The sequence below is a fragment of the Vicia villosa genome, linkage group LG3, assembly GCF_029867415.1.
Source record: "Vicia villosa cultivar HV-30 ecotype Madison, WI linkage group LG3, Vvil1.0, whole genome shotgun sequence".
In the NCBI taxonomy this organism is placed as follows: Eukaryota; Viridiplantae; Streptophyta; class Magnoliopsida; order Fabales; family Fabaceae; genus Vicia; species Vicia villosa.
The window spans coordinates 446,920-471,326 of NC_081182.1; the positions used below are offsets into that span (position 1 = coordinate 446,920).

Consider the following 24,407-nt stretch of genomic DNA (forward strand, 5'->3'; position numbering starts at 1 on the left):
ATGAATGCAAAAATGTTAATGATGATGCAAATGCAACATAAATCAGGATCAAGGATCAAGGCCTCTTGTGATAATAACTTCTCATGGTCGATAAGATATGGTCGAATCCTCCAGATTCAGAGGTTCGACGTTGCTTTCTTGATAAATAGGCGGTGCATAAGTCAAAGATGGCCGAACCCTCCAGATTCAGAGGTTCGACGTTGATTCTGATAGATAATTGATGTAGAACTTCTGTATAAGTCAAAGTTGGTCAAATCCTCCAGATTCAGAGGTTCGACGTTGATTCATGATAGATAACCTTTGCATAAGTCACATAAGGTTGAACCCTCCAGATTCAGAGGTTCGACGTTGATTATGATAGATAGTCTGAACGGGTATAGGGTGGGATGGAGGCATGTTTTCCTGCAAAACAAAATTTCCCAACCCCTCTCAAAGGTAGGATCTAGTACATGGTAGGTCAAAAAGGTCACCAGTGTTAACAGTTCTCCTGAAACACCATCATTGTTGCAAATACATGCCAACAATGGTATCCCATTTGAACCTCGACTGGTCGTGGGTCTCATGATCGCAATCAACAGAACCTGACATTCTGTTGGTGTCATGACTATCCACTCTATCCTAGGTAGCCTAAGTATCACTCTGGCCTGGGTATTGGGCCTTTTACCTCATAAAACATCCCACCCAACCTGCAAACAGAGAAAATATGTGGTCCCCACGGGGACCCATAATATAGTCCAGAATGCGAGAAAATAAACATGATATGCAAGCAGTAAATAAATGTGATATGCAAGCATAAAATAAATGAAGCGAAGCATAAACAATATATAAGCACACCCAATAAACAAACAAACGAAGGCTAGGATCGACTAAGCTTCCCCAGCAGAGTCGCCAGCTGTCGCACGCTCGCGAAAAGTGAACAGAGTCGCCACCAATATATTTATCCCAAAGAGGGAAAGGAATATCAGAAAACCTAGAATAAGGATAAGAGAAGGTCTTGCGACCAGAGATAAGGTACGGGAGTCGGTTACGCGAGGGGAAGGTACTAGCACCCCTCACGCCCATCGTACTCGATGGTATCCACCTATGTTTGTTCTATTCTAAGGGTGTATAAATCTAAAGTTTAATTACTAAGGGAATGCATGCAAATGAAAGAAAAGAAACACGGGGAAAATAAGGTTTATAAATAATTGTGCTCGCTTAGGCCCCGCGACCTAATGCCTACGTATCCTTTTCAGGAATCAGAGCGCCGTAGTTCGGCTCTTTAGTTTTTGTTTGTTTTTGTGTTTTTTAGTTGAACAGTTACATTCGCACTCCGCTGCTCGACCTCTGGAGTCTTAAGCTGGGAATGGAGCGGAAATAACATGTCCAATTAGGAGAAAGAATGCCCTGAAGGCAAGAGAAAGAATGCCTCGGAGGCAAGAGAGAGAAGAGAGAAAGTTGGTTTGTGTTTTTTTATGTAACTTCATGATGAACAAAACCCAATACAAGGCTTCGCACCACTTCATTACTTTGTTTAGGTCTGAGCCTTTATTAAGTGTTTTAAATGTTTTTGGTTGAGTGTTTTTTAAGGGATTTTAATCTGCGAGTTGAATCACATAGAATGTATGATGTCAAAGAAACAGATTAGGGAATGAATCCCACTCATTTCTCTACATGGATAGAGAAACAGATTAGGGAATGAATCCCACTCATTTCTCTAATAATCGAGAAACAGATTAGGGAATGAATCCCACTCATTTCTCTTTGTAGTGATCGAGAAACAGATTAGGGAATGGATCCCACTCATTTCTCTCTCACTAAGTGTTCGAGAAACAGATTAGGGAATAAATCCCACTCGTTTCTCTCCCACTTTTAATGTGATTCGCCTCTTCCTTTGTTAAGTGTTTTAAAGTTGAAAAGGAAAAGAAACTAGCCTAAGTATGAAGGGAATTTCTACCTAATGTTATCATAGTTTCTACCTAAGGTTAGGATTAAAAGGAATATGAAAATTAAAGTCATAATAGAGTATTGAAAATAGCATCAAAGCATGAAAAAGAACAAGTAGAAAATATAGCACAAAAGTGAATTAAAAGTACTATTATTTTTTATTGATTTTATGGGAGAAGTTGAATTACAAGTCAAGTAAAAGACTAAAACCAAAATAGCCTAAAACTACTATTTTTATTATTTTTTATATGTCAACAATTACATTTAAAGGTCTAAGATGTATGAGAAAAATTAGTATTTTATTGTTAAGAAAGTGACAAAAAATCTAATTAAAATCTAAGTTAACAATGTAAACCAGGGGTGCCAAATTGAATACAATGCTGCAACAAAAATATTTCTGCTGGGCCACCAACACCTTTGGGCCCTGAGTTTTACTGATCACACCATTGTATTCAATTTGGCACCCCTGGTTTACATTGTTAACTTAGATTTTAATTAGATTTTTTGTCACTTTCTTAACAATAAAATACTAATTTTTCTCATACATCTTAGACCTTTAAATGTAATTGTTGACATATAAAAAATAATAAAAATAGTAGTTTTAGGCTATTTTGGTTTTAGTCTTTTACTTGACTTGTAATTCAACTTCTCCCATAAAATCAATAAAAAATAATAGTACTTTTAATTCACTTTTGTGCTATATTTTCTACTTGTTCTTTTTCATGCTTTGATGCTATTTTCAATACTCTATTATGACTTTAATTTTCATATTCCTTTTAATCCTAACCTTAGGTAGAAACTATGATAACATTAGGTAGAAATTCCCTTCATACTTAGGCTAGTTTCTTTTCCTTTTCAACTTTAAAACACTTAACAAAGGAAGAGGCGAATCACATTAAAAGTGGGAGAGAAACGAGTGGGATTTATTCCCTAATCTGTTTCTCGAACACTTAGTGAGAGAGAAATGAGTGGGATCCATTCCCTAATCTGTTTCTCGATCACTACAAAGAGAAATGAGTGGGATTCATTCCCTAATCTGTTTCTCGATTATTAGAGAAATGAGTGGGATTCATTCCCTAATCTGTTTCTCTATCCATGTAGAGAAATGAGTGGGATTCATTCCCTAATCTGTTTCTTTGACATCATACATTCTATGTGATTCAACTCGCAGATTAAAATCCCTTAAAAAACACTCAACCAAAAACATTTAAAACACTTAATAAAGGCTCAGACCTAAACAAAGTAATGAAGTGGTGCGAAGCCTTGTATTGGGTTTTGTTCATCATGAAGTTACATAAAAAAACACAAACCAACTTTCTCTCTTCTCTCTCTTGCCTCCGAGGCATTCTTTCTCTTGCCTTCAGGGCATTCTTTCTCCTAATTGGACATGTTATTTCCGCTCCATTCCCAGCTTAAGACTCCAGAGGTCGAGCAGCGGAGTGCGAATGTAACTGTTCAACTAAAAAACACAAAAACAAACAAAAACTAAAGAGCCGAACTACGGCGCTCTGATTCCTGAAAAGGATACGTAGGCATTAGGTCGCGGGGCCTAAGCGAGCACAATTATTTATAAACCTTATTTTCCCCGTGTTTCTTTTCTTTCATTTGCATGCATTCCCTTAGTAATTAAACTTTAGATTTATACACCCTTAGAATAGAACAAACATAGGTGGATACCATCGAGTACGATGGGCGTGAGGGGTGCTAGTACCTTCCCCTCGCGTAACCGACTCCCGTACCTTATCTCTGGTCGCAAGACCTTCTCTTATCCTTATTCTAGGTTTTCTGATATTCCTTTCCCTCTTTGGGATAAATATATTGGTGGCGACTCTGTTCACTTTTCGCGAGCGTGCGACACTTGGGGTAACCCCTTGCTAAAATAAAAGAGGGAAAATTTAAATTTTGGAAATACCATTTCCGAGGGGCATCCCCTGGAAATTGAATTGGCGCTAAGATTGAAAAAAGTTGCCAGATTTATGATGGAAATTAGCGAGGGGACACCCCTCCCAAAATTCCCTTCAGACATTAGTGAGGGGCTGCCCCTCGGAATTAATCTAGGTTCTGTCCCATGTCAGTTTGCAGACTGCGCGTGCAGGATTCAATTACCAATGTTGCATTTAGCGAGGTGGTCCCCCTCGGAATTAATTCGTTCACCCACTCCCACTGCTTCCCCTTTTATTAATTGTTGCGTTTCTTCTTCTCCTTGTTGTGCTTCATCTCAACCATTTTTAGTGTTTCTTCATTCCTTCTCCTTAAAAAATAATCCATTTTCTTTTTCAGAACCATATCCAGGTTTTTCTTGTTTTTCTTGTAGTGGGAGTGTTGTTTTATGATTGTTATCCTGAATCGATCTCTGTTTGCGTTATGGTTCTGAGTTGATGTTGAATATGGAAGCTTTTGTTGCTAAGAAGAACTTCGTGAACCTTTGTTGCAATGCTGTTACATGGTGGTTTCAAGTCAAAAAGGTTTATCTTCTTTGTTGTTATTCCTTTGCATGTTGAAGACATATATGAACCCGTGAGAATATATAACAAAACAACTACAATATTTTTAATCTTTTTTTCAGGTTCAGAGAGAAAGGTTTGGTTGAAGCAATTAAGATGGAAAAAGCTTTTACTGTTTTGACGTTTCTACTTTCAGCATTGATGATTTTTCCATTGAATACCTTGTCTACAACAAGTCCAACCACATATTGCAGATCAATTATACATTATATTTATTATAATTATTTTGTTTTAATTTAATTATATTTATATATTTTTATTTATATATATTTTTATGATTTGATAAATTTTATTTTTTTTAAATGGACGACATTTTGCCAGGGGCTTAACCCCAAGCAAAACAAAAAGTATAGGATTTTGCGAGGGGCTTATCCCCTGGGAAATATTCTGACACAGTCTGCGCGCCTCCTCACAGCTAGCTGTTGCCTACGTTTGTGTGTGGCAGAGGAGAAAATTCATTCAGCATTTAGCGAGGGGATTTGCACGTGGGTAATTAACGAAGTGTAAAGACCCTAGGTAATTAATTTGCGACCCCCTGTTTTGCTAGGGGAGTTGTCCCCTCGCAAATTTTGTATTTGTGAGGGATTTTTGCCTTTAGTGAGGGGTTTAGCCCCTGGCAAATTCAAGTTTTTCTTGTAGTGAAAAAAATAATTGGTTTTTTTAGTTTGATTTGGTTTGGATTTTCGATTTAATTGGTTTTTTCAGATCCACTTACACGCCTAATTAGATCCATTGGTCGTTGATGGGAAAGTAGTCCGGGTCTAATGTACGATCCTCTGGAGACTACCTACCTCTTCTTCGCTCCCCACAAGAGTATTATGGATTGTGTCTTCGCTGTTGGGACGCTCTTGTTGAGTCATTTGGCCGACTCGAAATAGTTGCCCCCAGTCCTTGCTATCATTTATGAAGTTGGAAGTGTAGTGAAAATTTCAAGATCGGCCAATAGATTAGCTTCCTTACCCACCTCAATGCTCACATGGAGATCCTCACCTTAGAGTCGTGGTCTGAGACGTGTTGAGCAGGACTAGATGACATTAGGAACATGGGCATTAAATGCTTGTCATGTAACCAAAATGTTTTTCATTTAATTTCCTCCACGAGGCCTTAGGTTTCTAGGGTAGGGAGTGGCAACAACCTTATAGGCCTCTAGTGTATGTGGTTCTATTTGATTTGCAGATAACATCATCAAATTATGATGGGTTTGATGATGGAAAATGCCAAACGAGTGTGTTAGTGACAATTGTCAATTGGTTATGTTGATGACAAATGTCAATTGGTGGTTTGGGTGACAATTGTCAAAATACTTTGTTCAAGACATCTCTTTTAAAGGTTCTTGATGATGGCATATGAACAAGAAAGAATATCACAAGTCTCATCAATTAAATGTCTCAAGATCAAGTTTAAAGTTTCTCACAATGGTGAATCAAACAAAAGGTCTTGAACTTGTTATATGAAAGCTTTAAGTCATGAAGATGTGCTCTTGAAGTTCTCAAAAGTTGTGAAACTATGAAGACTTGCTTGGTCATGGAATTAGAGTTTTTCTTACTTCTGATTAATTTATTTGTAAAGGAAACAAGGTTAAGTCTTGAGGTACTAAAGCAATTGACACATACAAGTATTTTTAAACCTCTTCCCTTTTAATAAAACTTCTTAGAATTAATCCAAACAAGTGTTTAATTGATTAAAAGCTTGTTTAATCAATTAGGAAAGTAAATTACATAGTATAATTATTTAAGAGGTATTTTAATCTATTAAACCAAAGTGTAACGCCTCATAATCAATGTATGATAATTAATTAAGTGACGTAGAATTTCAAACTTTCCTATTTAAGCTTGGTTAATCGATTAATACATGAATTTCATTAAATAGTTTATTAAATGGAACATGGATTATTTCCTTTTTTAGCCAGATTCTTTCCTATATAAATGTGGTTTCTCGTCATTTTAAAATACACAAGCTTTCTGAATAAAAACCCTCTTCTAACATTATTTCTCTCACTCTTTTATAAATTTTCTTTTTCATTAAAGTTGTCTTAATTCCAAGAGCATAGTTCCTTATAATTTTCTTATGAGAGTTGTTATACTCGTGTTGCGTTGAAAGTGTTTATTCAAGAGCATAGTTCTCTTATAATTTTCTTTGAAGGTTGCAAGCTGATTTTGGGGAAAAAAACTTGGATGAAGGTTATTGAGTTGAGCATATGTAAAAGCGTTGTTGGTTAGTGAAAGGTTTTTGGGTTAATCCAATTCAAAAGCTCGTATTGTTGTGAAAGGTTGTTTGGTTGATTCTGTGAAAAGCTCAATTTTATTTTAGTGAAAATCTCAAATATGAAGTCTTGGAAACTATAGTAGGCCAAGTGAAATAGGACGAACCAGGATAATTCTCTATTATAATCTTTATATCCCTTATCTCTTTCATTTTCAGTTATTTATTTTATCTTGCTGCTCCTTCTCTGCCTTCTTCTATCTCCTAATATAAATGCTTTTAAAATCAAAGTTTTTATAAAACGATTTTTTGGAAATGTAAATATCTTAATTCACCCCTTGTTGTGTTTAGAGTCACTTGGTCAACATTTTACTTAGTGTCATTATGGCATTGATGCCAACTCTCGATTGTTGATCTTGCCTCTAGTATTCTTCTTGCTTTTAGTCGTATATTTGTTTTCCTTGATTACCCATAAAAAATGGATCAATCACCATAAGTTACTTTTTTACTTCTGTTGTCAAAAAAACCTTGTAATTCCCTCTCTCTTGGCCACTCTTCCTCACAAATGATATGTTAACTGCCTCTTTTGATTTTCACCCCTACATTTAGGCAACATTTGTGGATTCCTATTGATCCTTCCTCATCCTACTCGACTTTAACTTTGCAGTTTCCTTAAGTTAATACTTTCTTTCTTTACCTTTTCAGTTTTTCTACTTTATTGATTACTCATGGAAAACATAGAGAACCCGGATATTGCATTTGGGGACTTACCTAGTGGGATGACATATAGGCGATGTTTCCTCATGCACTTGTACAAAGATTAGTGATACTTCTAACACTGAGGGGAGATTTGAAAGCCGATGTTGATGGATCTAAGGGTCCCCGAGATGCGAAAAACCTTGATTGTAGTATAGAGAAAGATGGGCTAGATATAATTTTAGGCTCGACGTGAGAGAAGTTGTTATGGTTTTGTTTTGGGGCTCGTGTTTATATTAAGGCTTTTAAGTGGTGGTTTAAGTCTCAGTCTCTTTCCAGAATTCATGATCATGATTTTTTGTTAACAGTGAGAATGAGATAGTTCATTGGGGACAACAAAACCTCGAGCTTCCCACTGATGAAGATCAATACCCCTTGGTGGAACGTGACATCATGGGCAAGGATTTCGTCATCAATTAGGCGCGCTAGGGAAGAATTCATATTAGGATGTAGACCCATCTTTTGATTGTCTAGTCTCCCACATAAAGCCTGACAAAAGACCATGCATTTGCTTTGACAAATGTCTGTTGCCCTTACATGAGTATTATTTTTCTATAATGGGATTTAGACTTCCTTTTAGCGAGTTTGAGATTGGGGTTACGAATCACTTAAAAATTAAATTTCCCCATCACAACAACACCAAGTGAGTTGGACTTACATTAAAATATTTAACTATTAGTGTGAATATAAGAATGGTGGTCCAATTCTGAAGCTATTCTTCCACCTTTTTAATTTGCAACATTAAAAGATTAAATTTAGATTTTGAATATTGAAATGCATGTGTGAAGATTTGATAAAAAAACATGATGATTGATGATGAGTTTGATGTTGTATATGTGAAATATTTATATGTTGAGTGTGAAAAATGTTTTTGATTCAATTACTATAATTTTTCAGGTATTTTTGGGGCTGTTTGGGACTCGATTAGTGAGTTTTTAATCTGTTTCAAATGCTAAGAAAAATCTCAAAACGCCGAAAACTCAGAAAAATTGCATAAAAACATAGAAGGGGATTGATCGACTTGTTTCATTCGTAATTTGAGTTTCGTAAGACCTTTGAGGTGCGGTCAGTTGAGTTGGAAAACGAACGTGATAAACTATCTGCTGAATTGGGGAAATTGGGTCTATGAGCGCTACAACAGTAGTAGTTTTCTGGTTTTTATATCAGAAGTGTAGTCGAATTTCAGCCTTATATAAGTTGTCTTGTTTCACGCATAAGTTGAATTTTCCAAGTCCTTTAAGAGTAAATCTTATATCATAAGAAAATAGATAAATAGTCCACATATTAGACTTAATTATCTCATTACATTACGTTAAGTAAAAGAAATACTAGTTACAAATTTGTAGAAACTTTCTTCCTAGAACCTGTAGCAGCTCCTATTGGTTGATTAAACTGTATCCATTGGAACCTCAAAAAGAGACATGCGGTACCAAAGAATCCCCAAAAACCACCCCAACCACCTAAAGATCCTATATCACACAGACGATGCCACCTCAAAGGTCACAAATCAGCTAAAATTAAGCTTAAGCAAATTTTCTTAAGATGGAATTTTATCTCACAAAAGTTGCCAAGAGACGACAACCATTTTAGAGGGAGCATAACTTATCCAAATTAATATAAAAATCATTTTCGCTCTATGAGAAAAAAACTAGTGGGGAAACTCCTCTCCACGAAGGCATGATAAGCCGAGGGTACCAAAAATACTTCATCCTTAAAAAACCTTCGCCACTATTGTAAAATATGAAGTTTTTCTCTTATTGGGTCTGCTTTGTATTGGGTTTATGCTAACCTTATATAGCTGTTACACTATATTTGTATAGGGATAGGATCAAATGACACCAAGGTGTCAAAATTTAATTTGACATCAAATCTCAACCGTTAAAATAATAGATCAAACGGTCGTATTAAATGAAATAAAATATAAAAAAATATATAGCCTATTTTCCCCCTAAAAAATAGGTTATTTATATGACTGTTTGATCAAATACTATTAACGGTTGAGATTTGGTGTCAAATTAAACTCTGACACCTTAGTGTCATTTGATCTTATCTCGTTTGTATATATATTCTCAACATTACTTGATAATGCAATATACAGATTTTATTCCCTTTATGTCTTTTGTAACATGTGAAAATTCCTATTGAAGAAATCCAATATGGTTTCAAACTCCTAAAATTATCACAAACTAAAGATGAAGATGATTCCTAAATAATAAAAATTAGGTTGACAACCATATCTCTTGTTCATAAACAAAAAGAGATTCCTTTCATCTTAGATCCCAAACTAAAATCTCGTCCTCCTACAATCTAACCTCACCCACATACCATCACGTTGGTTAGAAATAGTAAAAATTCTAAGGAATATTTCTTTAAGGGATGTGAACCTAACCCAAGAGTCAACCAGAAACAAATGTGATTATTTACACTTTTCACAAACCAATAACAAGAATCATCCACTTTAGAATCGAGAAGAGAGACACTAGTGTTCTTCAATATATAAATAATATTCTTCACACTTATCTCTACTATTTGCAATGAATATTATGCATCAATACAAAATCAAATTTATAATTTAACACTACCTACATGAATTTGAGAAAGAGAAAAAATTATATCTTATTGATTTTAGTAACTAATATTTGCATGCAACTAGGTTATATATATAATCTATATTGCATATGTGACGAAGATGAAATTACTAATTAAAGTACTTTTTATTTTCCAATAACAATTAGCCAAGTCTCCCCACGTGATTACTAACTACAAATCATCCATTTTCTATAATCATACAAATTAACACGTAATTAAAGAACCTATTTAAAAACTAATATGAAAAAAAAAAGAAAAGAATTCAGACAAAAGTGACCCCACGTGTAGTATCATAATAAGCATAATCATAAAGTTTGTAATAAATCTCAAAAAGCAAGGGTCTTTCTTTATGAAGTATATGATATAGACTGAATAGAGATACGAACATGTCCACATTCATTCTTTCTTCATGTGTATAAAAACCAAGCATGGCACTACCAAATTATTGGAATATCAAACTTCCACTGAGATTGCTTAAGATAAGGATAGTATCTAGTTGATCTCACGTAGAGATTATGGAATGGAAGAAGTGTTATTTGGATGTAATATTGGTTCCATTGGCAATTCTAATGAGCATTGGTTACCATGTTTGGTTGTGGTATAATGTTCGAACTCATCCTCATACAACTATCATTGCTATCAATGCTAATGGTAGAAGGAATTGGGTTGCTGCTATGATGAAGGTATGTACCTACCTACCTATACACATATATCTTATTTTAGTAATTTAAAGAAAAAAGAATCATTTTATGTTTGTTTATTATGATAAAAAAACATTTTAAAAAAAAATCAATTATAAAAAATTATTTTTTTTCCAAAAGAGCTTCTTATTTGAAACAATTTTATATATTTTTTCAGATGTAAGAAACAGATGAAAATTTTCAAAAATGATTATTTTATTTAAGAAAAATTATTTTTCACTTTTTTTAGTTTTAAGATGTATGTTTTATAAGAATGAGATCAATGCTAATCCGCATTTTATTAAAAAATAATTGATAATTTTATTGTCATAGTAATATATTGAAATACAACGGTAAGGTAGATAAACTAATATGTATTAATTGAATTAGATAGATAGATTTTAATTTCTGTCAGTAATATTTTTCTCTACTTTTTATAATTTAGATGAGGCATAACTAACATGTCTTGAAAAATAATGAAAATATATTGAAATAGAAAATTTTGCTATAATTAATTAATTTACTTACATTTTGTCTATTAAATCTTAGAAATGCTTATTTCATTATATTTTATGATTTAGACAATATGAATGTTTAAATTCAAATTGATTGATCAAACAATTATAAGTTAATTTTAAAAAATTAAAAATTGCATAAAATTGAATATTATTAAATAAATTTGAATGTCCTTTAATAAAAATAGTTCGGATCAAGTCGAGTTTCAGATTAATTTTTCAAAAATAAATTAAATTGGACCAAACTATACACATATATAAAAATATATAAATAAAAATACAATATTATTTTGGCGATAAAGAAATAAAAATATTGTTTCACAAATATAAATGAAGAAATATTTGATATTCAAAGATTTTGTTGGTACTAAAACCCTTAGAAAACTAATTCAAATATCATATCTAATAAATGATTCACATGCCGAATTTAAACCTAAAATTGTAGGAATGGAATCAGTATACATGTGAGTATATGCGAGTATAGATGCTTCACACCTATTAGGAGTGTGAACAAACAATTTATTTAGGTAAGTTTGTAGCACCCTTAACTATTATATTTCAAAATTAACTTAATTAGTTTATTAAATAATTGGATGTTGAATATCATATCTAAAAATGATTCACCAGCAGAATTTAAACCTAAAATTGTAGGAATTGAATTAGTATAGATTCTCCGCACACTGTTTTCGCATTACGTGGTCCATTAGAAGTGTGAACAAACAATTTATTTAGGTAACTTTAATGCAAATCTATGAAATCTGATCATGTACGAAAAACATAATCTATCCTATCATATCCCCAACAGGAATTTTCCAAATCACAAGTTGTGGTGGTCGACCAAATGGACCTACTCATATTCCATCAACCTTACCTCTCCGACTCGCCTCGTAGAAGTGCAAGTTGAATTACCAAAGTGGATTAAAAACATCCACAAAAATGATTAGATATTAGACACAAGAACAAATCAACCATTAAGTGAGGGTATGTGCCCTCCACATAGTAACAACTAAGCTTTATCTATTAAGAGTATGTTTGTTTTAATTTCTTTAAATATTTTTTATAGTATTTTAAAGAGATTTTTCATAAGATTTTAAATAAAAATTTATTTAGAATAGTTATTCTTAAAATGTTATTTTAGATATTTTATTATTTTATTAAAAAAATTGAATATCAAAATTTTTAAAAATCACTTATACTATATTATTATAATTGTGTTTGAATAATATTTTTTTGTTACATATAATATATTTTCTCATAGTAACTAAAATAATGTATATCATACATAGAATTATTTATTTATTTATTCATAATTGTATATATATATATATATATATATATATATATATATATATATATATATATATATATATATATATATATATATATATATAATGTAATATGCTTAAAAAATATAATATAATAAAATAATATTATCTTATTAATTATCATGTGTGCATGTGATAGAATTATTATTTACTTTACCTCCATCATATTATTATCAATCTCTATTCTTTATCATGTCTCTATTTTATTCCAACCATAAAAAAGTTATGTTTTAATTTTTCACTCTCGATTTTTAATTTTGCATCTTATTAGATAAAGAAGAGAATATAAAAGTATTTTAGTTAATTAATTTAATAACATTTATTCTCTTCATTTTGATATACAACATATACATGCAATGATTTGTTTTGACATAACATGTTTAAAAATAATGAAGATATATGTTCACTATTCAATTATTTTAATATATGAAATCATGTATATAGGAGAATTATAATTTATTTCATCGTAAAAAAATTACTAGTGTAATAAATAACACATGAATATTGTTAAATATTTTGGCAGGACAATGAGAAGAAAAACATCCTAGCTGTTCAAACACTAAGGAACACACTAATGGGCTCAACCCTAATGGCCACAACCTCCATTCTCCTCTGTTCAGGTTTAGCAGCAATCATAAGCAGCACCTACAGTGTCAAAAAGCCACTCAACGACACAGTTTATGGAGCACATGGAGAGTTCATGGAAGCACTTAAATATGTGACACTTCTAACAATTTTCCTATTCTCATTCTTCTGTCATTCTCTATCCATAAGGTTCATAAACCAAGTGAATATCCTAATCAACACGCCACAGGATCCAATGTCTTTGGCGACACCGACTTATGTTAGTGAGATGTTGGAGAGAGGTTTCATGCTAAACACGGTTGGAAATAGGTTGTTCTATTCGGCACTTCCTATGTTGTTGTGGATTTTTGGACCTGTTTTGGTGTTCCTGTGTTCTCTTACTATGGTTCCTTTGCTTTATAACCTTGACTTTGTGGTTACCAAGGGGAAGATGGACCCGAATGAGAATAGGGATTTTGTTTGAGGTTATGAATGTGTTTTATTTAACTTTTGAGTAATAATTGAAGTTGGTCTTTATTTCAATGATTAGAAACTTTGGTGTATGTATGTCATGTTTTCTCAGTGTAAGCATGTAACAGTATTTTAGATGAGAAATTTACTGTGTTCAATAACTTGGGTTGCACTATGATAGTATTATTAATAGAGCCACCTAAGTTCTATATATGTGTAAAGTAAATAAGACACTGATAAAAAAAATAGCGGATGAATTTATTTTGGATAATTTATATATTTTATAATTAATTAATTAATAAATAATTGAAATAATATTTGTAATTAATTTTTATCAGAAGAGTTTTGATCGATGACTCCAATATTCAAAGAAGTGAGCTTCCATTGAATCTATTACGGTATCATTCACCTAGTTCGATCCACTTTCGCTAATCTAATAGATTTGGTTTCATGTAATAGGCTTTCTGTTATCTCCTCCATTATTGAATTCAAGAACCATGGAAGAGCTACACAAATTGTCATAATGACCGAATTTTCCCCAACTGCACAACTAATTTTTCGAGTCACAACTTTGGTCCAAAATTGTCTATTAAATTACAAGATAATAACTATTTTTTATGAAACTAATAACATGGTGAGGGAGTAATTCTTACACACATAATGTACAAACTAGTTGTGAACCTTCAACCCCGTCGAAGTTCAAAATAAATCAATATCGGTTCAAAAGCCAGATTTCGAAGAGTATGAGTCTTGGATTGTGCAAGATCAAGTTGTGTTCATATGGATTCTATGGATGATTTCTGAATTGGTGTTACCTAGAGTCCTATTGTGCAAGTACACATTCAAAATTTGAGACAAAGTTCATCCGTATTTCAATGCACAAATGAAGGCAAGAGTTCGACAACTACGGATTAAGTTGAAATCGGTGAAGAAAGGAAATTGTTCCATTACTAAGTATGTGTTGCGAATCAAAATTGGTGAAGAAAGTTGTGAACCTTCAACCCCGTCGGAGGAGTATAAGTTGAAATCGGTGAAGAAAGGAAATTGTTCCATTACTAAGTATGTGTTGCGAATGCAGTTGGTGATTCCATCTCAGAGCAAGATCAAAATTGACTTCATTCTTGATGGCCTATCGGAGGAGTACAAGTTGTTTGTGATGAAGATGTATGGGAGTGGAGATTCGCCAATGCTTTATGATGTTGAAGCTCTCCTATATATATTCAAGAAGATCAATTGGACAAGTTTCGACAAGAACTAGTTGTGTCAAATGTCTCTGTGAATGTAGCTCACACAAATCAACAACTAAGTGGTGTGCATTATGGTTTTTCTGGTGCTCGTGGTAGAGGTCAAATAATTCGCGGAAAAAGACATGAAAGAGGTTGCAACTCAATTGTAAATCGACCTACTTATCAGTTATGTGGAAAATATGGCCACTCAGTCACTAGTTGTTGGCACAGATTTGATGAGTTATTTGTGCCTTCAAAGAAACCAACTTCATCAAGAAATCAACAAATAATAAGTAACAAGCATGAAGCATCCACCTATGATTCACAAGCCATGTCTATGATGGCTATAACACATTGTTAGCCTAGGAATTTTGGTTTAGTATTTCGACATAAAAGTATGATATAAAGGCAAGAGATAACTAAGTATAAAATAACATAATTATAGTCTTGATATGTTGATAACTTTGACTGAAAGGTGAGTTCGACTCGTCTATCAGATGTTTTAGACTTAGACTATTTTTGAGTTATAGGTTTAGATAACCTAGAAACCTACTTAAGTCTTGTTTGAAAGAATCTCAGGAACAGGTCCTTAAGATTAGGATCACTCTCTCTTCAAAACATGTTCAGAATCTCGAAAAGATTTATGGTGATTTGGTATATTTGAATACAAATGGGAGTGAGGTGGGTATACAGGCTAAGTACAAGTTGCACAATCATTGCGAAGCTATGCTTCAAAGGTTCAATAGAGGAAAATTTCGACAAAAGCAATTAGAAGATTTGAAAGACGGTTTGAAACAGAAAAAAAAGTTCAAAACAACTCAAATGTCAAATACACTTAGAAGCGGGCTAGAAGCCTGAATCCCACATATGGGAGTACGTGTCAATTTCTGCAAAGATAACAATTATCAACGGTCAACATTGTAATAGTATATAAGACAAGTTCAATCATGTAAATAGGGGTCGCTAAATTCATTAAGGATTCTATATAGAGCTAAAGTATACAAGTCATAGAGAGAAACAATTTGTCAGAAGATGTATGAACCTACGTTCTTTCTTAAAGTCTTTTAAATTCAAGCATTTACTTAATGAAATTAATTATGTTTTTTGTTTACTTTCTTCTTTCAAAACAATTCTACATTATTTTGATCATAGTTTCTACCCAAACTTTTAATATCCAAACATCTAAGTTCCAAACACAAACACATTTCTTCAAACTATTTCGCGCAAACCGTCCTTAGAATTTTTTTTCAAGTTTAATCCCTTAAGCAAACTAAAACTTATGATTTTATTTACTGAAAACACCAATAAACAAATTGACATGCCTAGTAGGACCATTTTGTGTAAGAAATTTTAAATTTTGCAGAAAAATGATGTCTTTTATTGTTTATTTTGTTTATCATACATAAAATGTCTTCAGTTGTTGAGTGTTTATGCATCTGAAGAGTGGAAAACTCTTTCTAAGATGACTCGTCCAACATTAAAAAATCATCCCCTCCCCTAGACAATGCTTCAGATATTGAAGAACGACCAATCGAATCGACGGTTGGTAATGCAGGAACTTCAACTTGTGTTGGAGTTACCGCTCATTTTATAAGCCAAATGTCAATTTCGAAGATATTACTAGAAGTGGCGGTTTCCCCATCACATTCAGTGAGTATTCCATATACTCCCAGGGTCACACAAGCAATGGCCTTCTTTCCTTCCAAGTTATACATTACCCCCTAGCAGTAGAGAATATGCTTATGGCATGCCAACTGCAATAATGGCAGGCCTACAAACCAATGCATCAATATATGCATATTATGCAATGTATATTGCATCACCTATTAATCCATAAGTGTCAGGATCTTCTATAAGCAATCCTCATCGAATGGCACAACCACAAGAAGGGTTAGAACATATTCCTCAAGTTATGTCACCCTTAACTACTAGTTCCCTCTTATATGGGAGGAAAAAATGGATGAAGTTAACCATGGTATGATGAATATGCTTACGCATAAAATGGAACTGTGTTTAATCCTTTGATTCAAAACATATACCATAGCTACCAACAATTGTCTTATCAAATTGGTTGAATTACTGACTTCTTTGGTGTTCTTCAAACTCATATTCGACCAATCCCTCCAATTCAAAATGTTAGGAAACTCCAAAATTTAGGAGTGTCAAGCAATGAAGGTATTCTTAATGATCAAGTGAAATAAAAAGTTATGCCCCAACAGGTCGAACAACCCATACCCAGGGTAGTCAGAGATGATTTAGATAGAAATGACTCAGAGGTAGTATTAGTTAATAGAAATCATGATGCATACCAAGTGGTTGGAAATGTCCAACAAAACAATTTTGGGGGGAAAATAACATAGCCAATGTGGTCGAGTAGATATTAGCCCAAAATGGCCTTAGTGTCGGTCTTTATGGAATTGATTTTGTTTCTTCCTTGAATGAAAATGTGCTGCAAACTGAACTCCCTATGGGTTGAAAGATTCCTAAGTTTAAAATTTTTTCAGGGAAACTAATGAGTCCACTGTCGAGCATGTCGCTCGATATCAATCAGAGGCAAGAGATTTAGCCAATAATGAAAACCAGAAAATTAAATAATTCCTCAATTCTTTAACTAATAATGCTATTACATGGTTCACTACCTTAACCCCAAATTCTATATCCAATTGGAATCAGTAAGAGACAGTGTTCCATGAGCAGTTTTACATAGGTTAGTCAAAGATAAGCCTGAAGGAGTTAGCTAGTGTGAAATGAAAATTGGTTGAGTTAATAGATGACTATCTTAATAGGTTTAGGATAATGAAGTTGAGATGCTTCACTCAAGTACCTACATCCTTCATTTACTAAGATATTGTTTGAATTTGATACGAGCAGTTGATTTATTTTTAGCTATGACAAAATTAACCACGTGAATTAATACTGCAATAAAATTGGATCCACACTCATAGCTAAAAAGGCTATTATATGCTTGGCTTTCTTTAAAACCATAATTAAGCAAGGACATGAAAAGTTTAGAGTACCAATTCCTAGAATCTTGTTTTAGACCACAAAGGGGCTTCTTTAGGCGAAAACCCGTGCTTTTATTAGGAAATTTGTATCCTTTATGTGGGCTCATTTACACTTCTTCACTGAGCTCTTCATGTAAGAGTGTGTTTCTAATGTTCATTTGATGAAGCTTTCACCCTTTTGCTAATGCAATAGTTAGTAAACACCTAAATACAACCATTTTTGCTACATGAGAAAATGTCTCATTAAAGTCTTCACCTTCTACTCGTGTGAATCCTTTTGATTTTAATCGAGATTTGTATTTCTCAATCTCTCATGTAGCTTTGTACTTAATCTTATATACCTATTTGCAACTTACCAATTTTCTCCTTAAAGGTAAATAAGTTTATTCCCAAGTTTCATTATCTTCCAAGGCTTTAAGATATTATGTGGCTCATGTCGTATGTTACTTCTTTTGAATATGCTTTTAGATCTTCATTATTGGTGATGGTTTTAAGGTATGCTTGATGTTTTGGATAAAATCGATCATAAATTTTTGAAATAAGATAATTCATACATGAAAAGGAATTGCTCTTTGATAAATTGCGTTCGGGGTTTATAGCATATCGATAATGATCCATCAAACAAACATAAGGCTAAGAGGTAATTGTAACCCCCCTCAATTTTAACTTTCGCTTCACTTTCTAAACCTCTTTCTCCCAAAATTCTCTTCTTCAATTATGTTAGTTCATGGTTCAATGGATCCTTTTCTATTTCATAAATGTGTATCTCTTCATCATTGGAATTTGAAGGGATTTCATTATTGTGGAAAACATTATGTTCTTCTTAAAGATTGAGAGTATGGATTAACTCTTCCTCCACTGAAGGATCTTCAGTTTCTCCTTGATCAAATAAATATGTTGATTCTTCTTCTACTTGATTTTGATATGTATGTAGTTTTGTATGATTCTCAATACTATTGGTTGTGTCATATTGTCTCAAGGCATATGGAAATATATGTTAATAAAACACAACATCCATTAATGTGGTATATGTAAGTGTATGTGTGTCTTGATTATATACTCTCCATCCTTTTTGTCTTTGAGGATAACCATCAAATATGCATTTTTCTACTCTTTCTCTAAAATTTTCAGGTTTCTTTGATGGACTTTTCATGCAACACAAGCATCCAAAGACTCTAAAGTGTTCATAATTAGGTTCTTTCTCGAAAAACATGTCATATTGGCTTTCCTTTATTGGCTATAATGGGAGTTATATCAATGAGACGTGTTGATACAGTTTAGGTGAACTTGTTTGTCTTCTTCTCTTTGAGTTAATTCTTTGGCAGCTCCACAATTCTATTTGGGTAAGGGTTGTAACTTACTCAACTCATCAACAAGACTCTTGAATTGTGTGTAGTAATCTGCTACCGTTGAAAGTGCTCTTCAAGATTGATCCACACATCTCGAGTTGTTGAAGCATGTGAGATGGTATTGTGCAGATTTTATTTTGTCACATTAATCAACAACGTTATCGCCATTAAATCTGCTTTTTCCCAGTCATGGTATTCTTTAGATTTAGTTGATGATTCCATCAATAAAACATAGTTTTGTCTTTGCACGTAAGGTTGTCCAGATCGATCTTGCCCACATGTGGTAATTTTCTCCACTTAGTAGTATTATCGCGAGTGAATTTCCAGGATTATTAGACTTGCTTAGATGATATGCCTGTGTATTTTTTGTTCCGAATTTGGAGGTATCTTTCTTCAATTTCTCTTTCAAATTAAAACTGTGCTCAAATTAATTGGAAAAATCTTAAGTTTCACTATGTTTTATACGCTTTCGTAGATGCATCTACTGAAAGAATCAAAAAATTTCAAAAAATGAGGTGTTTCTGGATGCCCATCTACAAAAGAAAGAGACAAAAATATAAATTTGCATTATAAAAGACCTATGAAATCCATTGAGAAACTTTCGTTAAAAATAGTGTTGCCAGCATTTTACTTATTTAAAAATAGTGTTGCCAGCATTTTACTTATTTAAATTCATTTCTATCTTCTTCTTTTTTTTTTTTATATATTTCCATTATTTAATTTTTTGTTGAATATTTCATTTTTCTTTAATATAAAAAAAGAAGAAAGGGTTTCCATTTCGCAGTCCAAATTTTCAGGTCTCTCTTCCAACATTTGCCTAACGCCATCCCCAAACAGAAAATGACAACCTCTTTCCCTCGTTTGCTCTCCACCGCATCCAACCCTGCTCTCCTCCGCACCGGATCCGAACACCTAACTCGTTCCGTTTCCAACTCAGTGACTCGTCTCCTCTCCTCCACCTCGACTCAGCACCACAACAGCAACAACAACAACAGCGCCGTTAGGGATCAACCACAGACACCGACGCAAGAATCTCTCAAACAAAGCCAAAAGGAACCACAAGAAGAAGAAGATGACGGCGACGAACTTGATCTGAACGAAGAAACGGGCGAGGTCGGTGGGCCTAAAGGGCCCGAGCCCACAAGGTATGGCGATTGGGAACGCAATGGTCGATGTTCTGATTTTTGATATTTTTCTTCAATTTACCGTTACCATTATTATACCAAAATATAAGTAATATTTGTGTATTGCTCATTCAATATATGTAACTTGAGATGGGAACAAATCAATTTGTTGCTTGTATGATCTCTAGAAATAAATTACTGGTTTGTGATTCTTGACGAATGTTGAACAAATTTGTGATATATTGATATGAATTACCAAGGTGTTTACACCGGTGTTATTGGAAGCCACGTATCTACCAACTAAACCACTTGTTTATTTGAGGCAGTGCTTTACCTTAATGATCTTCTCTATTCATTTCAAGTCTTGTTTGTGTAAATGCACAAAAATATTGGTAGGGTTCAATGTGGGTTGTTTTATAGCATTTCAGCTTGCAATATGCAAGCATGGAGTGAGATTTCTGTCTCTGTTCTGTCTGGGGTTTTTAGGTTACGAATTATAATTGAGGATGTAATGTAACATCTCTATTGTAGAATTATATTTCACAAGCTGATATGGTGCTTTCTCTTAACGGGTCCTGAAACTATGTTGTCGGTAGTGCGCTATAGTGAAATATCGTAGCAGTGGTAGGGTTCAGCAACACTTATGCCCCGCGAGCCGCCGCCAACAATAGCGGGTGTAGCGGCCATTATTGCAGCCCAGAACTGCTATCACAAAAGCTATTAGGGTTTCTTGGGAAATTCTTCAAGTCATTTTTTCAAACCCTCGGACATTTCTAAGATTATAAATGCCAATCCAAATCCTTTTAAAAGTAAAATTATGTAATTCATACCCAAAAGCACTTGGATGAGATGGTAAGATATCTCTTTTAGGTTAACCAAGATTTGATTCCTACCATGGGCACGCAACAGTGTTAAATTCTCTTGAGAGGTGTTCGACTAGAGGAATTCTTTTTTGGTAGAAACTGAGTATTCTCTGTGCGAAACTGTCCAGGACCGAGATCGAACCCAGGACCTCTGGTTAAGCTGAAAGAGATCTTTTATCATCTCATATAAGTGTTTTTGGGTTTGGTTCAATTCTATCTATTAGATTAGTCACTTATTTGAGTTATTTCTGATCATGTTACATGTCAATTTTTTATATTTAAAACAATACAAATTCTTTAACACAATTGTGCTCCAGTTTCAATCATGTTTTCATTGTGACTCGTTTTCTCAACCTTGTTCTATGCACTTCCAAATAGTCACCTTCCATGTGCCTTTATGTGCAGGTCGCCACAGTAAACGTCACCCTTAACTTCTCATACATAATTTTGTTTATCACTTTGTGTTCTTTGTCGTGGTTGCTTTTTTTTTCTTCCAGAAATTTGATGAAATAATGGGAAATTCATGTTCTGGTTGATTTGTTCAAAAGAGCCAAGTTCCAAGTATTGAAATAGAGTGAGTTTTCATGAAGTTTTCTTTGAGGTCTTCAAGCTTGTTGCATAGCACCAAATAGAACAAGTACATTTTGTTCTTGTTTTTCCACTCCAAGCTACAATCCGCCCTTTTGTCTTAAGAATATTTAGATGCTATGCATTCATTTATCACTTCTCAACTCCTTCTATTTCTTTCCCATTGATTAATTCAATTTCTGCACACACAAAAAAGAGCACTGCAGCGTCGATGCAAGACACATGAAAGTAAAAAGAATGATGAAGATAGGCAGATGATTGCGACACTTACGGCGGCGAATTGTAATCTTTCCCGACTGGTTCCATACTAAATTATAGTATAAAATTTGCTGGTGTACAAATGACGGATCCATATTCAGTGTGGTGTATATATAATACTATCTGTATTCCAAACCTTTCATTGATGTCTATTTGTCATTTTTTGTCTATAGATTATTTATTTTTTTAGAATTTGTTATTAAGGTTTAAAAAAAACGAAGTTGTACTGATGTCCATTTTATAAAGCTCAATAGGGAGAGTGTTTCAAACAACAACAAAAGATTCAAATGTCCCGCCAAGGTGGGAAGAGATATAATAATATTTGTTTCCGGAAACACATGTCTAGGGTTTTAGTTTTAGGGATTCAAATTCTATAAAGCTTAACAAAAAATTTAAATTCAAGTATACCCTATTTTAATCTAACTATCACTCATTTTCAATTTTCAATTCTCATTAAGCATCAAAATATTTGTAAATATTCTGTCATCAAACCAGACCATGACACATAACCGCATATTAGAGTTTGACATTAATTTTATCATTTCATTTGTGAACTTCATTGATCTTTTCTTAAGATAAGAGTTTTATAACATGGAGTATACATTTAGAGTGTCTTTGAATTTTAAATGAAATAATATTTTTGAGATAATACAATTTTAGTGGAAAATTTAATTCTTATACTAAATTCCATCGTTTTAATAACATATTTAAAAAATTTAAGAAATTTCAAATAATAATTAAAAATTAAGAATTTAAAATTCTTTCTTTTATCTATTAAAAATTAAGAAAATTTATATAATGGTATCTTTCATATTTTGAAATTGGTTTCTTAATTTTCAAAATTCAGAAAAATAATTCAACAACCAGAATTAAATAATAGAGAATTTTTTGCTCTAACAAAAAGAAGAAAAAGAAATTAAAAATTAAAAGTATCCTATTAAAATATTATTTTGAAAGAATAAATAATTTAATATAGGGTAAAAACCCAATTCAAGTATAAATGAGTATACGGTTCACACAAGATGTATAAAAAATTACAAACAAGATGTATCGAAAATTACATCATAGAAGCCAAATAAATAGAAATGGAAGAAGAAAAAGCTAGAGCTCCAAAAAAGCTACAGCGCGCTACATCGCCTCCGAGACAATACAGTTGTTCTCTCAACTCTGCGTTAGACATAACATGGTTGTGAACGATACATGATGATATTGACGAGGGATTTAAGTTGCGTACAATTGATCAATAGGTTTAAGTATTTGACGGGTAGATGAAATTCAATCCTGACGAGTTCTCTCATCTTCAAAGAATATATTTTTACATGTTCATATTTTACTTTTTGCACAATTTAATGTTTTAAACCATTCAAAACCAAGCTTATAAACGTAGAGACTATCGAACGACATTCTTTTTCTCGCACCGATCCTTGTGAATACGATAAAATATGGAATACTTCCAATCTTTTGCTTGCTGCTTTACCGCAAACAACAATAAGTGTGATGCTTTCACTACTTAGATATTGAAAATGTTGTATGGATTAGACTAACTAGACAAGAGAATTACAAAATTGGTGGTCGACGATGATTCTAAAGTCTTAATAGATATGGCCAAACAAGAAACTATCGACGAAGATAATTTCTAAACCATAGTATGTAGAATTAGTCAAGTGTCAAAAAGGTTTGACACACAAAATTCAATTATAACTGATGTAAAGAAAATCATTGTGTAGATTGACTAAATAGTTATAATATTACTTTGAATGATAATTAACTCTATATTCTTTTGGCTCTCTTGAAAAATGTATTAAAGATCATTTTAATTGATGATATAGTAATGAGATCACATTTCTTAGAATTGTTAGAATTTTTTATTATGTTTTTATGTTTTTTTTCTATGGGTCATAAGTGAAGAGACAAGAACGATGATGTTAGTTGAAGCTAAAACATGTGGAGTTTAAACTTAAAACAACTAGTTTAATGTTCTGCAAAAATCAAATGGATGGAGGTTGAAGATGAACGCTAACCGCCGTAGCATTTTTATTTTCTTTTTCTATTTTAATTCCTTTTATTTGAAAAATTGATTAAACCTAGCTCCCTTATCCTTTTTGACCCCAAATTTTTCTATAATTTCATTAAATATTTTTCAACTCATATGTTTTTTTTTTTAGATTTTAAAAATGATTTTTAATATATTTTTGTTATTTTTCTATTATTTTATTTTTAATTCATTTTCAACAAATTATTTCTTCATCATTTTCAAATATTTTGAGATCCAACTTTTGAGATCTTGTTTCTCATCATTATCTTAATTTTTCATAATTTTCTTGGTCATATTTTATCACTTGACATATGTTTTGAATTTTCCATCTAATTTCCCTTTTAATTCATTTAAAAATCTTTAAATACACCCTTTATTCTTTTTCTTTTGATTTTAATTGGTTGTTTGCTTCTGACTTTTGGTTGAC

At 32.8% G+C, this 24,407-nt stretch overlaps 2 protein-coding genes across 2 annotated transcripts; both read left to right on the plus strand.

The window, feature by feature from the left end:
- The first annotated feature begins 10,405 nt into the window (after window positions 1-10,405).
- LOC131654719 (uncharacterized) lies at window positions 10,406-13,795 on the plus strand. The gene is made up of 2 exons (XM_058924664.1): window positions 10,406-10,660; window positions 13,021-13,795. The coding sequence occupies exons 1-2, from the start codon at window positions 10,493-10,495 to the stop codon at window positions 13,543-13,545; spliced, it is 693 nt and encodes a 230-aa protein (XP_058780647.1). The 5' UTR covers window positions 10,406-10,492; the 3' UTR covers window positions 13,546-13,795.
- Window positions 13,796-19,870: 6,075 nt separating this feature from the next.
- LOC131654720 (uncharacterized) lies at window positions 19,871-20,520 on the plus strand. The gene has a single exon (XM_058924665.1). The coding sequence runs from the start codon at window positions 19,953-19,955 to the stop codon at window positions 20,298-20,300; it is 348 nt and encodes a 115-aa protein (XP_058780648.1). The 5' UTR covers window positions 19,871-19,952; the 3' UTR covers window positions 20,301-20,520.
- The last annotated feature ends 3,887 nt before the right edge of the window (window positions 20,521-24,407 follow it).